Source organism: Carettochelys insculpta, chromosome 31 (genome assembly GCF_033958435.1).
Source record: "Carettochelys insculpta isolate YL-2023 chromosome 31, ASM3395843v1, whole genome shotgun sequence".
Classification (NCBI taxonomy): Eukaryota; Metazoa; Chordata; order Testudines; family Carettochelyidae; genus Carettochelys; species Carettochelys insculpta.
This window is the reverse complement of record NC_134167.1, coordinates 11,039,364-11,054,403: the sequence shown is the minus strand read 5'-3', so window position 1 is coordinate 11,054,403 and position 15,040 is coordinate 11,039,364. Positions and strand designations below refer to the sequence as shown.

Sequence of the window (15,040 nt, the reverse complement as noted above, 5' to 3'; positions counted from 1 at the left end):
AGCCCATCCTTCATCTAAGTGGGCTGCAGCAGCCCGTGGCCCACTGGGGTTCCACCTGCAGCCCCCACCCCCATTCCCTCTCCAATATGCCTCTCTCGCACTGGGGCACCAGAGTCCCACACTTACCTGCTCCTTTCCCTCCCCTTGGCACACTCAGAGCATGCAAATCACCTGGTTCATGCTCCATCCCTTCTCTCCCAGAGCTTGAACACCACAAGCAGCTGATTTGTAGCGTTCCGGCCTTGGGGGGAGGGGGAGGCATAGGAAGTGTAGGGCTCCAGTGCCACAGTATGCGAGAGGCACGTAGGAGACGGGGGCAGCCGGGGATCCATGGGCCACAGGTTGCTCGCCACTGATGTCGACGCTACCCATCAGCTTGAACGCTGCTCACCAAACCCTACCCTCTCTCGTTCCCCCCGCCCCCCACCACTCCAGCCATCTCCTTGGGCTTGCTTTGTCACTCGAACCCTCCCCTGCGCTAGCCCCACTTACCGCTAGAATCGTAACTGAGGAAGTCCGAGAACTCCTGAGCCAAGGTCTCATCACTGGCAAAGGCAGAGATGCAGGCGAAGAAGTGAATGCATCTCTGTGTGGCCTCTTCCTTGGCTGAGCCGGCCTTGCTGGATTTCAGAGTCTGGCACGAGCAGAGAAACCGGTGCTCCGGCACGTTCTTATTGCTCATCTTCTGAGCAAAGGAAGCATGGAGATAGCCCAAGCTGTGCTTCTGACTGGCCTTGCACTTCACCACCAGGATGTTCTTGGTAATCCTTTGCACCAGCGGGCCGGTGGGCTCTGTCGCCAGCTGCCAGATGGTTTGCTTAGTTTCGGGGGACGCCTGCATGGAGTTTAAGACGGAGCTTTTCAAGGTCAAAGGGGTGGCCTCAGTCTGACAGTTCACAGCCAGCTTGATGTGCTGACACTGGTTTTCTGCCACGCCTTGAGCAGCTGCCTTCAGACAAGACGGGACGTAGCAGCGGCCGGAGCTGAGCTGCGTGATGATGGTTCCATCCACAGTCTGGATGGTAGTTTCAGAAACCCCCAGCTCCACAAAGCACCGGTAGTCCGGCCCCCTGTCTCTCTGCCGCACCGAGTAGATCTGCAGATCTGAGCCTGTGATGATCTTCACGGCGTCGACACCAGGCTGCTTCCGGGCACCGTAGCGGAAGACCGTCCCGCAGGTTTTGTTCTTGCAGCTCAGCCCTCGGGTGCCATTGTAGGTGCCGCACCGGGGACATTTCCTTATGCCCCTGAGTGTAGCTTTTCCCAAATCTGACAAGAAGGCTGGGACTTTAGTTCTCACTGAGTTTGGGTCCATCCTCCAGGGAGCCTGAAACACAATGCAAGTCAGGAAGTCAATAAAGCTGCTTTGCTTCCTAGCTGATTGTATTATTCTGATTTGTATTACAATCATACCTTGTGATCTCAATAGAGTTCAAGGCTCTGGTGTGCTATGGGTTGTACAAACACAAAGTGAGAGACAGCCCTGCCCTCAACAGCGCTCTAGCTAAAGCAGACAAAAGTGACTTGCCTGAAGTCACCCGGCAGGTCAGTGGCACAGCTAGGAACAGAGTCAAAGTCTCCATCTAATACCCCAGCCAGTGGATCAGGCTGGGTGTTCGCAATCATTTGATTATTAGAAAGGATTAAGAATTATGTTTCAAAGAGCATCCTTGCTTGTGTTATTGATGAATGGAATTAAATGTAGTTTACTGCAGACCTAAAGCAGAATTCAAAACACACTGCCACCTCTGAATTTAACAATACAATAGATCTCTAATCCCCACAATAGCTTTTCACCTGTATAAACAGCATACTTTTGTAAACTTAGAGCTGTTAGCCTACAGTTACATTTGAGAATTGGGCCACTGGACTTGAAGTGTACACTCAACCCTTTTCTCTTGATTTGTATCTTTAAAACTTTTGAATACTTCCTTGTGTTCTGAAATGAATTCTGATATACTGTATTCAATTTCTGCCCAATTTAGCATGTCAGGTCTTTAAACTGTTACCTGCTAACAGCCTCAAAAAGTGTACATAGTAGGTGTGCGATTCCTCTGAATGTTCAAATGAGCACACATTTCAGAGCTTGCATGCGTGCCTCTTAGTCTACACGTTAAACAAACACACTGCCTTATTTCCACAGGCAACTTTGCATATGCACGCAGACTAATATCATAATACATATATTGCAGGCAGTGTATTGTACTTTCCTAACAAGGTTTCTCATACATTTGAATGACCAAAAATAGGGCAAAAATTAAAACAGAAACAAAAAAAATTTTGTAAAATCCAGGAGTTTTTCAGTAAAAATTGGTTTAAGCTGAAAAAGGGGCTTATATCAATAACATTACTCCATGCACTTTCATACGTGGTCTACGATCAGTTTTTGTACCACTGTAAATATTTTGACTAGAGGTGTGAGTTTTACCAATTATACCACTACAACCCTGGTGTCAATTCAGTTACATCAACATAAAGATACCTGATATCAGTGTAGTTTATTCCTCTTCCCACTGCACCATGTGGGAAAAAGCCGTGCCACTCTAAGCACTTTTACACTGGTATAAACGCAGCCACACAAGGAGAGTTGTACTGTATTAGCTATACCTACATAAAATGAAAGCAATACAACTTGTGTGTGCAGACAAGGCCTAAACCTAAGGCTAGGTCTACACTAAGCCGGTAAGTCGATTGCAGATACGCAGTTCTAGGTAGAGCAATTACATAGACAGAATTGACTTACCTGGCCATCTTCACAGTGGGAGGTTGATGGAAGAAACTCTCCCATGGGCCTCCCTTATTCTTCGCAAGATTGAGGAGTACAGTGGTCGACTGCTGACCCGAGATTGTTTGATTTTGCACGTCTCTACCAGGCATGTGAAATCAAATTCTGGAAGATTGACTCAGATCAAATCGATCGTCCACATAATCTAGATGTACCCTAAAACCCTGATCAGAACAGCATTGCTATGACATTCTTACAATGTAGGGATCTTATCATTCAGACCTAAATCTCACATAGGTCTTCTAACAACCAAGAGCCTCCTCCCAGTTGTAAATCAGGAATGGCTATATAAGCATCAAAACAACAAGAAGTCCTGTAGCACTGTACAGACCAACGGGTTTATTAGGGCATAAACTTTCACTGGTAAAACCCACTTCCTTAGATGGATTGGAATGGAAATACGAAGGCACAAAATGTAAGAAAATTACTGCAAAGGAAAGATGTTACTATACATTGTAAATGAGGCTGATCAGTCAGGCTGATTGTGGTCAATCAATGTAGCTGATAGGGAGATGTAACTGTCCATCAAGTGGAAGTTGCCTCTGCAAAGGGTTAACCAATTAAGATCCTTATTGAGGTCAAACTGTACAGATCTGAATTTGCAAATAACCTCCAATTCAACTATTTCCCTTTGCAATCAAATTTTGAACTTTTTTTTTAATTTTTGTAGAAGAATGGCTACTTTTAAACCCATTACTGACTGTCCAGGGAGGGTAAAGTGTTCCCCTACAGGTTTGCGTATGTGCCCTTTCTTGATGTCTGGTTTGTGCCCACTTAACTTTCGGCACAGAGACCCTCTGGTTTGTTTACTGTACGTGGAAAAGGGGCATTGCTGGCACTTGATGGCATGTATCACATTAGTGAATGTGCAGGTGTATGAGCCCCTTGTAAACTTGCTAGAGGCAAAGCAGGTCCCAGACACAACTCAAAGTAAGGACTGCTAGCAATCTGAATAGTACCAGCACCTCAGAAGTATGCAAGCGTTTAAATCACATTACAGTGGGAGTTAGGAGGTGTCTAAATATCTTTGATGATCTGGGCCCACGTGTCAAAATCTAGCAGGGTTGTCTCAGCTCTTTTCTAAGGTAGAAACATGGACTTTCATACAATTTATCATCAGGGGTCTTATTAATGCATCCTTAAATATAGATTTAAAAAAAAAATCCTCCTTTCTGCGCTACATGGACATTAACAATTGGCCAGACGCTTCCAAAGAGTAAGGATTTGCTCTGGGCTCATGCCCAAAGTCTGCCTCCTCCTGACTATTGAGCAGTGAACTGTACACTGATTTTCTGAATGACTGCCAACTTCCTGCCCCAAGGGCAGTCTCCCTTCCAGCGTGAAGGCCCTGATTCTTGCTTGTACGTATGGGCTAAACGAGAGAGTTCTGCATGTGGCTTGCAGGAGGTGGCTGATGGTAAATTGAATTAGGAGGAAGAAAGGTAACAGTCCTTACTGCTTATTAAAAAAAAATGATTCAGTGCCAGGTGTAAGGGAAACTAAGGGGATGACACAAAAGATCAGGTGACTATAAGACACAAGGAGCAATTATGGCAAGAAAACACCAAGCACTGAAAAGGGAGGAAGAAGGTAGTGAGATGAAAGAACAAACAGTTCTGCAGAGCCCTAAAGATGAAGATCAGTATTCCCTGTAAGATGAATGATTGAGCAGCCACCCAGGGGAGAGTCAAATGCTGCCAGTTGATTAGCAGAGCACCTACAGCTGCCCATACCTGCACATGCCTCGGTGCATATAAAATTTATTCCTCACATGGATGAAAAAAATTAGAGGGAACACTGGTGAAGATCTGTGGTAATCTCCTATTTTCTACATTCACATATTTTTATGTAGGAGTTTCCAGCAGGCTGGGAGGTGCAGACCAAAAGGTAAACATTATATACAACAGGATTACAAATCTCAACTTTGCATCCACACACACCACCACACTGTCACCCAACAACACTGATGACACTTTATTCAGAGGAAAAGCAGCACAGGCTATCACTTATACTCACATTTTCAGCTAAGAACGTCTTGTTTGGACTCTGTGCTTGTGCTTGGGATGGGTGGGAAACAGTGAGATCTGACACTTCTGAGTCTTTCTGGAATTCTGACCAGTGTTTAGCCTTTAAAGGTGTCATAATAAAAAGGTTCCATTTGATTCATTGGTGGCTGTCATGCTGTTGCTGTGAGATCACAACAGAGCACAGGTGCACAGAGGGTTGTACCTGGATCTACAAATAACCTGGCAGAAAGTCACCTCTGGAACATACTAGATGTCCAGGCACAGAATGTATAAACTGGGATTTAAATTAATATGTGCTAGCACGTTAGCAAAAGAACAAGAGGGACCAAGTAATCTAATGGCTTATTCTATACAAAACAAACTAGGCTCGTCAGAATTAGATTTTTATTTCTTTATAATTTTGACTAGTTATGTCAGTTACCCATTGTAAAGCTTTTTTAAATTTTAAGTTGCAGGAGACTGTTTGTGCTCTGGGGAGGACAGGAGGACACCAAAATGATATAATGACAAGAGATAATAATATTCAAAAAGTTAAAGCTCTGTAAGTGTTAAAACACAAATTGTCAACATCATGTGTAAAAAAATAGAAAGTAAATACCTTTACATCAAACTCTAATATGTTCTCAAACAGCATTTTTCTTACTTTGCCTATCTTCCCATTTGATTATCAATTGAAATATTTTGCACTGATTTCAGTGTGTACCGTGAAATCAACATTTACTGAAACTTACTGAAAAAAAAATCTCAGCATTCCAAGGCTTGATATAACCAAAGTGATTTGGTCAGAGAATAAGTCCTGGCTGAGACCGTTAACAATATAAATGAATTTAATAAGATAGTTGAAATCTGCCAACGTTTTGTAAATAGGAAATTAAACTGAGTCTTCTACAACTATATAAGCACTATGCATGGAAACCTACTTATCCAGTTATATGAAGAGCCATCTAATGTTGGAGCAAAGGATACAAGCTAGACTGAATAGATTGATTCAAAGCATTTACAGCTTTCAGATCTTCCTAAATTAAATGACTCAAAGTTTTGCTGCATTGTTAATATGCTTGGCGCCCAAAGCCAGAGCCTATTCAGCATAATCAAGAAGCAGCTTGCCTCCCGCTTCTAGTACATCAGATGAATCATAGCATACAATGTCCTCGATCAGCATGCCAACTCTTGCTAACATTGAAGTGCTGGTGCTAATGTTAGTAAAGACATCAATTTAGACAAAGCACCTAGTGTTTTTAAAACCTTATCATTTGGAAGGTCCTCATTTCAGATCAGGTTTAGGTATCACAGTGCCCATAGACAATTTGTCTACCTGTACTAAAATTATCACAGATCTATGTCTCTTTTAACAAACACGAGCACATTGTCTAGCCAACTAAACTAACCCCCAACTCAGGGGTATTCATAGCCTTGGCTGGAAAGTGTAACATTACAGCAACAATGACCTGACAGTGGCATTTCATGGGGACCTCACATCACAGCATGATACAATGGCAAAGTAGTTTTTGATGTTCACAATGTAGCAAGTATCAAGGGTGCACAGAGATGTTGTGAAATTGCCATAAAAATGCAAATTTGGTGACCACACAGTAGTGTCTTCTTGGCATCATCACCTCACCCTCACTATGCCAAAGTATATGACATTACCATACAATAATGTGATGAAGGACCCACAACCTGTTCACATGCACCATTACATCGTGTCATGAAAAGGCCAAACACTGGGCTATGACACTGATGTCACACCGCAGCAACATTATGACATCAACTGTTTCCAGCAAACACAGCCATATGTGCTGGAGCATCTTTACATCACTGTGTCACAACAGGTACACGTTCTGATAATGCAGCTTAGTGCCACACGGGGACACAGTTCCATAGCATCACAGCTACATCAGCGTCACATATCACAGCACCACAGTTACACAGCTGCATCCCTAACATCACATAGGCACGTGGGTGCCACAGTTACACCGCTATGTCACAGCAACACTGATGACATCACAGGAGGGCTGCAGCATCCATTCCACCCCTGCGTCACCATAGCATCGTCGCAACTACACCGATGACATCACCTGGGGGCACATTAACATTACGAATTCTGCACCACCAGTTACACGGGCTGCGTCATAGCGCACAGGCGTTACTGACGTCACGCGGACACACGTGCCACCGTGATGTGATCAGGGTGCTGCGACACGAGCTGAAGTCACCACTTCTCCCACACCAGGACCCGGAGAGAGGGGCCTAACACCCCCCCTTGACCGCCCCTTATTTCCCAATATCCTCTCCGGCCACCCTGATGTCACTTCCTGTTCCTACGAGAACGGGTGTGCCACAGCTGGGCCCCTCCTGAGCGAGTCTTGGCCTCGCGTCGACCTTACCTGGGCGGCCTTCCCGGGCCTCGGGTCCCAGCCGAGGGGAGTCAGCGAGCGACCTCCGCCATGGCTCCTTACAAACGGCCAGGAGGCCCCGGCTGTAACGGCGGCTCCCATTGGGCCATCACCCCCCCCATGTGACGGGGAGGCAGTGCATGATGGGAGCAGTAGTTCTCATGGTCAGCGGGTGGAAGGGACGTTTATAGGAGTGCTGCGAGAAGCTCCGGCTAATTAGTGCTTGGCGTGTAATTCATCAAGGAACGATCTTGAATTAGTACCAGTGAGTTAATGGCTGTGTATGTGTGAAAAGCAAATGAGTAGATAATGAGCCACGATATTCAGGATCCCCTCCAGGTACCCCTAAAGCAGCTAGGGCTGGACAACAGGGCACGTTGCTCAAAATTGTTCTATTCATTAGCCCTGAAGCATTTAGCTCCGGCTGAAAGAGAGTACAAGAGGTTCCACACATCATTAGTCTAATGCCTAATTCACAGGAGGAAACCCACCCCGAGATGCATAATCTAGCACTTGGACAGCCAGAAGCGATTCAGGTGCTTCCCTGCAGAGTAGCAGAGCATCCACCCACAGCCAGCAGCATGTTTCTAGGGGTAGTGCAATTTGCATATGCCTTATTCCAAACAACTTTGTTCTATCCACAGACAAAAAAATTAGAAGGAACATGGGACAGCAGTAGATCCGTGGAAGAATCCTTCCATCAAACCAACCACCACCTTTTTGAGAAGTGGCTTACCTAGAGTAGTCTGAGAACCCCTCTCATTAGCATGTTAGTGCAGCTGTTAAGTGTAGATATAACTTCAGTAGGGAATTGAGTGAGAGTCTAATTATAAACTGAGTATGCATTAGTAATAGTGTGCTAAACCTGTATTAAGCCATTCTAGCTGTAGTGTACAAGACATGTATGAATACTTGTTCCAACTGACTAAGTAGCTTTTTGCTATTTAGCTTAATCAATGGTCAAGCTTTGATGATCTAAACATCCCCACATACTCTTATATCAAAAAAGGGTAGGCTAAGGGAAAGAGAGTGGCAGCAGGGTTTATAAAGTCAGACATTACAGGCATGCTTTTAGTGAATTCTTTTGGAAAAAAGTACAGGTAGTCACTCCAGGGGCACTTCGTTTGAAAGAGCAGTCGTGAGGCTGCTGGGATCTTTTGATCCATGGCTGCATGGACACTGTCTTCGTTTGATCTGCTTTTTTGTATGAGGACACGCTCCTTCCAAAAGATCATCTTTTGAAAGATCACTGTAGTGTAAATATGGCCAAAGGTAGTTATGGCTTCAAAAGGAATGCCTTATCAGCACCCTAATATGTAACAAAGGTTAGTGCTCACCAAGAGACGGGTATGTAAGTGTCCAAGCATTTTCTACCACTGCTATTTAAATTAGAGGAGGGCATCTTTTAAGATTACAGAAGCAGCCTAATAATTGCTTTAACAGAAAATCTGTAACAGAATTTACACATTAACATTAGTTAAATATTTGTCATAAGCTGACCTTAAGTTACTTTTCTCTCTTCTCGAAGGCCATGTCTACACTACAACAGCAATCTTCCAGAAGCTGTTCTTTCAAAAGAGCGCATCCACACACAAAAAATGCAGATTGAAAGATCAAGCTGCAATTTTGATAGCGCATGTCCACACAGACCTTGCTCTTTTGAAAGAGCAGACCAGGGCTTGTAAAACCCAAGCAGACGAGAGCTTGAAGAGCCCCATTCATTTGATTTTGGATTGAAAGAACATGTGTGGCCTTCCCACCTGCGCTTTTGAAAAAGGGCACGATTTTCCAAACGAAGTTGCCAGTGTAAACATGGCCCAAGTAACAAACTCTTATTTGATAAGTTCTGATTCTGAAAACCATCTTGACATGCTAGAAAAAAAAAAAAAAACTTAGTTTATCAGTGATCTCTACCCTACACAAAGACAAACCATTAATTTGTTCACAAGAGGGAATAATTTAACTAAAAATCTAACATGTTCTGAAAGTGACCGAGCTCATCACATCTCTCCTATGGTACTCTAAAGGTTCAGACAGCATGCACAAATAACTGGCATTACTAACATCACTGCATAGATAGTTTGTTTGAAGAGTACAATCAAATTGCTGCACATTGCTAGAGACTGGTGAGTTGTAATAAGAATACTAATCAGGCATCCTGGAGCCAAAAGGGAACACAAATATGAAAATCAGAAGAATTGTGTGTGTGAGAGCCCAGAAGCAAGGTTACTTTCAGCACAAATTCAGAGCCAGTATAAATCTCCCTCCCTCAGGAAACACGATAACAGGTCACTACCAGTACCTAAATCCCTATTCCATTCTGGCAAAAGGCTTGTAATAAAAGGAAGCAACATACATTAAACTTTCATATCCAGCAGCCCCGAGCCCAGGAGGTTGCTGGATATTTAAATATTCTGGATAATAGAGAGGTATACCCAGCAATGAACAACACTAAAGAAAAACAAGATTAGATATCAAAAATGTGTGAAGAGTATTTTAACAGCAGACGTATTGAACACTGAACTTACAGTGTATTTGCTGTATGTACTTGTATTTACTTTTGCTATGCTGTACTTAGTAGGCATCCTTCAGTCTACATAGACTTTGGATCGCGCCCTTTATAGTTTCAATTGAGGACTTCATTTACAGCATCTACTGTGACTATGAAGACCCACACGAGAGAGAGTGACAGTCCTTGCTGCATCTCTTGCAGATGTGGTGGGTGTCTGGCAAGTCCTTAGTGTGCTTTGTGTGCTCGCTTTTCCTCTGCTAGTTGTCTGATCCTTATCTCACCCTTCTGAAGGCCCTTGTGTAACCCCTGCCTCCATCTGCTGCGGTCATCTGCTAGTTCTTCCCAGTTGTCCAGCTCGATGTCTACCTCTCTGAGGTCTCTCTTGCAGACATCTTTGTAGTGCAACTGGGGGTATCCGGGAGGTCTTTTGCCAGAGGCTAGCTCACCATACAGGATGTCTTTTGGAATCCTTCCATCATTCGTCCTGTGGACGTGGCCAAGCCAGCGGAGCCGACGCTGCCTGAGGAGGGTGTGAATGGTTGGGATTCCAGCTTGCTCGAGGACGGCGGTGTTGGTCACTCTGTCCTTCCATGATATTCCAAGGATGTGCCTGAGGCAGTGCAAGTGGTAGACAGTCAGTCTCTTTTCCTGGCGGGCATACAGGGTCCAAGTCTCGCCACCATAAAGGAGGGTGCTGAGGATGCAGGCTCTGTAGATTTGCATTTTGGTGTGAGTGTACAGCTTGTTGTTCTTCCACATTCTCTTGCTGAGTCTGGACAGAGTTGTGGCCGCTTTTCCGATCCTCCTATTTAGCTCAGTGTCCAACGACACAGTGTCAGTGATGGTGGACCCGAGGTAAACGAACTCGTGGACGACCTCTAACCTATAGTTGTCAGTGCTGATTGATGGGGATTCAGCAACATCCTGATCAAGTACGTTTGTCTTTAGGCTGATGGTAAGCCCAAAGTCCTTGCACACTTTGGAGAACTGATCCAGCAGTTTTTGAAGATGGTCTTCTGTGTGAGACACTACAGCAGCATCATCTGCGAACAGCATGTCTCTGATGAGGACTTCCCGCACCTTAGACTTAGCTTTCAGCCTTGCAAGATTAAACTGTTTCCCATCAGATCTTGTGTGCAGCAACATGCCCTCTGTTGAAGATCCAAAGGCATGCTTCAGGAGGAGAGCAAAGAAGATCCTGAACAATGTCGGAGCAAGCACGCATCTTTGTTTGACGCCACTCCCGATTCTGAAAGCATCCAATAATGCGCCGTCATATTGGATGGTTCCTCTTACATCTTCGTGGAACGACTGGATCATCTTGAGTAACCGTGGAGGACAGCCTATCTTGTGGAGCAGTCTGAACAGACCATCCCTGCTGACCAAGTCAAAGGCCTTGGTCAGGTCGATGAAGGCTGTGTAGAGTGGCTTCCTCTGCTCCCTGCACTTCTCCTGCAGCTGCCTTAGAGAGACGACCATGTCAACAGTAGACCTCTCTGTGCGGAATCCGCACTGCAATTCAGGCTAAGCCTCTCAGCAATCTTCTGGAGTCTGCCAAGGATGACGCGAGCGAACAGTTTACCAGTGACGCTTAGGAGGGAGATTCCACGGTAGTTGTTGCAGTCGCTTCTGTCTCCTTTGTTCTTATACAAATGTTACATTGTTAGCGTCGCTCATATCCTGTGGAACCCCACCCTGTTTCCAGTACAGGCACAGTAGCTCATGTAGGGGTTCCAGAAGTGTGTCTGCAGCACACTTGATTACCTCTGGTGGTATACCATCCTGGCCAGGGGCCTTTCCTGCTGCAATGCTGTCGATGGCTCTCTCCAGTTCATCCACAGTCAGTTCTTGATCCAGTTTGTCCATTACTGGTAGGAGCTCGACGGCTGCGTCAACCACAACGTTCTCTTGCAAGTACAGCTCGGAGTAGTGCTCAACCCAGCGCTTGGTTGATGCTGTACTTATAAAAAATGTAACTAAAATTTACTTTGGTTAAAATGCCAGTTATTTAAGAGTTCCAGATCACAGAATGCTGGATATGAAAGAACAAAAAAGCAGTCTAGTACCACTTTAAAGACTAACAAAATGATTTCTTCGGTGATAAGCTTTTGTGGGACCCCCTTCTTCAGATCTGGAAAATGTTACAAATTCTAATTTCCAGATCTGAAGAACTCAGTCTGTCCCGCAAAAGATCACCACTTCATAAAAAGCTTTGTTAGTGTCTAAAGTGCTAGAAGACTGCTTTTTTTGTGTGTGAAGATACAGACTAAACACAGCTACCTCACAGTGGACATGAAAGAGTTTAATGTATTAGTGCCTGCTTCTCCCTAGAAGTACCAAACGTTCTGCTGCAACGAGTAAAATAAAAGGTTGGGAATATTGAAGTTTGCACAGTTTTATTAACATCCTTAACAGTTTTAGAAAAAAGCCAGTTGTGGAGTTGAGTCTTGTACATCTAACCACAAAATATCAAAATACATTTCATTCATGTGAAATTTGTTTCATACAAATAAGAAATGGGCTGTTAATGCAAAAAAAAAAAAAAAAAAAAAGTGAGGCTGTGGCCAAGTAAATAAACCATTTCATCCTTTTCTGTAGTGTTTGGAAATCTATAATGCGCACCTTATATATAAAAGGCTGTTATTTTTGTAAACTCCAAAGCATAAAAGAAGTGAAATACTCAGGCTGCATCTACACTAGCAAGCTTTTTTTTTTTTTTTTTTTTTTTTTTTTTAAAAAACGGGCATTTTCCGAAAGACCCCGTAGAGCATCTACGCACAAAATGTGCTCTTTCAATCTGAAAGCAAAAGAACAGCATGATTTCTGGCGACCCTTCCTCTTCCAGTTGAGGAAGAGACCCTTTTTCCAGAAGATTCATTTGCAAAAACAAACATGTGAAGATGCCTCAGGCCCCCCTGCCCCTTTTTTCCCCCCCCCCCAGACAGACCAGTCCTCACGGCACCAGATTTTTCAATCCCTGGACCATTCTTTAGAAAGAGCAGGAGCTGTGTAGATCCTCTTTATCAAAACAGCAGATCCATGTTTTGATACGATTGGGTGTGTGGAAGTGCTCTTTCAAAAGAAATTTTTTCTAAAGAGATCTTCTGGAAGAACTTCTTTTGAAAGACCGCTGTAGTGTAGTTGTAGCCAAAATGAAAATTAAGGGGAAGAAGGAGAGCCCTGGTGGGACAAAGGAATGATTGTCACTTCAATATTATTTTAGATGTTTTGTGGAGTGGGTGGGGCAGACAGGATACAATGCTAATATAAATCATTGCAACCCTCTCTGGCTCTCAATGCAAGGTTCATGAGAAAGCACATCACAATTTATTTCACCCAGTAAATTTGTTCCAAACATTGGCTGATAACACAGAAATGGCACAATTTCTTTACACAAAGGCCACTGCAAGGAAAGAAAACGTGCTGGGAGAATTCAAGAGGTGTCTCATTCTGGTAATAGCTTTCATAACTCTAACCCTCTGATGAATAATAAGCATTATCTTCTCCATCTACAGATCAGATTTTCCACACTGCATGTGCACTCCTCAACTCTCTCACTAAAAAAGTGTGCCCTTGTCTCGGAGTCTATTATTCAAGAAGTACTGCTGGCCACAGCAGCCAACACAGGAAGCTTCCCCCCCGCCCCCAATTGCTTTTAATTAAACCAAGCAGTAATGTGTACATTTTAATAACAGGAATCACGATACATTTTTAAAATTTAGACAGATGCTGTTCATGCAGTCAAAATAAAAGAGGTAAGAATACACATTATGCATATATTGGTTTGAAAATCTGTATTCAAATACAGCATTGAGCTAAACTCCAGAGCCTACTCACAGATACGGATGTTCTTTGGGCAGAATATGATACAGCGCAGCTGGTCAGGCAGAAAGTAAAAATTTAAGTTTGCATAATTAAAGTCACGACAGAGCTGTATCCTGGAATAATCCAGAGATGTTAAAAAGATACTGATATACTTTGTGAAACATTTCACGGTTAAGCTGTTTGTTGTTGATGAAAACTCCTGAAAATAGGACAAGGAAGAAAACATATTTCCAAGTAAAAAAAAAGTTGGTTTGTATTCACCTATCTTTAAAGCCAAGTTTTAAAATCAGCTGCATAGAATAGTTTTCCAGAGAGAGTCAGACATGTTTTCAGGCCCCTCCACCTTTTACAGGATGTTGGCAACATGACAGAGGCCAACACAGTCTCCTAAGAGGTTTGCCCTATGTCTGCCTTCCTGATCTCCCCACCCCATATACATTCTCTAATGAAAATATTCAAAGTTTTGAAAACAGTCCAATATTATATCCCTAACTGGGAGGTGGGGGTAGAATGCGAGGGGTGCTTGACCTCATTTCTCTCCCACTCTCCACCACCCTCAGTTAATTACTCCATTTAAGACCCTGAAACACATTGCCACAACTGTCAATACAGCAAAAGTTTAATCCCTTGATATTATGAGTTGCCCAACTGCAGCCAATGAGAAAATGGAATATGGGAACTCCAGAAGCCAAAGCTTAATAGATATAATAAATAAGATTACACAATGAAGAAGTTTTTGCTCTTTGAAGGCTGGTCAAGGAGGTAGGATAGAAAGTTTTTTGGCCTTTGAACATTTAAAAATGCTTTGCCCAGCTGGTCCTTCAGGCTAACTTGGAGCATTCCACTTACCCCAAGCTTACACATACAATGCTACAGTTTTCACAGCTCTAACTGCACGTTAAAAATCAAGTCAACTTACTCTATTTGAGTAAAATTTACTATCAGTAAACAGCAAGACTGATTGTTTTCTACAACTTTGTGTCTTTTACAGTTTCTTAAATATAACAGATGACTTTGTATTCAAAGACTACCAAAGTGTATATTTGACTATTCACATGCAAGACCAAAAAATAAAAAACCTTTAAAAATGTTACACCTATATCATGTCAAAGGACTCTGCATCCCACCTTTAAATAAGGAAACATACAAAGTTTGCTAACTTTTGTGCAAAATATTAATTTGCTAAAATATTTTACATGATAATGGATATGTGTAAATACAGACTGAGATAAAAAAGCTGGTTCGTAGGAATGTGTCACACTGTGGTATTTGCAACAGGATTTTATATTTCCTAGTTTATCAGTGAAGATAAAAATTGTATAGAATAAATCCAACAGGGATTTTTCTAGGCACCTTCTCATGTAGGTAGAACACAATGTGACTTCAGTTAAATCCATCTGAGAGTTTGCGCACAATTTTATGCTGAGCATCACATTTTCCTCATGCCATAAGGCAAAGACAACTATTTGAAAAATGTGTAGATACAAAGTGATGT

General features: G+C 43.2%; 1 protein-coding gene across 5 annotated transcripts in view; it reads right to left on the bottom strand.

Moving 5' to 3' along the window:
* C31H2orf42 (chromosome 31 C2orf42 homolog) overlaps positions 1 to 7,253 on the bottom strand; it is a 28,755-nt gene extending 21,502 nt beyond the window's left edge. The window contains exons 1-3 of one of the 5 annotated variants that reach the window (XM_074981671.1): positions 4,802 to 4,861; positions 2,744 to 2,949; positions 493 to 1,327 (exon numbers count right to left, since the gene is read on the bottom strand). In XM_074981671.1, the coding sequence (XP_074837772.1) occupies positions 493 to 1,327; positions 2,744 to 2,788 (880 nt within the window). In that variant the 5' untranslated portion in view covers positions 2,789 to 2,949; positions 4,802 to 4,861. Of the gene's footprint in view, positions 1 to 492; positions 1,328 to 2,743; positions 2,950 to 4,801; positions 6,939 to 7,199 lie in introns of those variants that run through there. The other 4 variants (XM_074981673.1, XM_074981674.1, XM_074981672.1 and 1 more) reach the window with 4 other exon arrangements.
* Between the last annotated feature and the right edge of the window lie 7,787 nt (positions 7,254 to 15,040).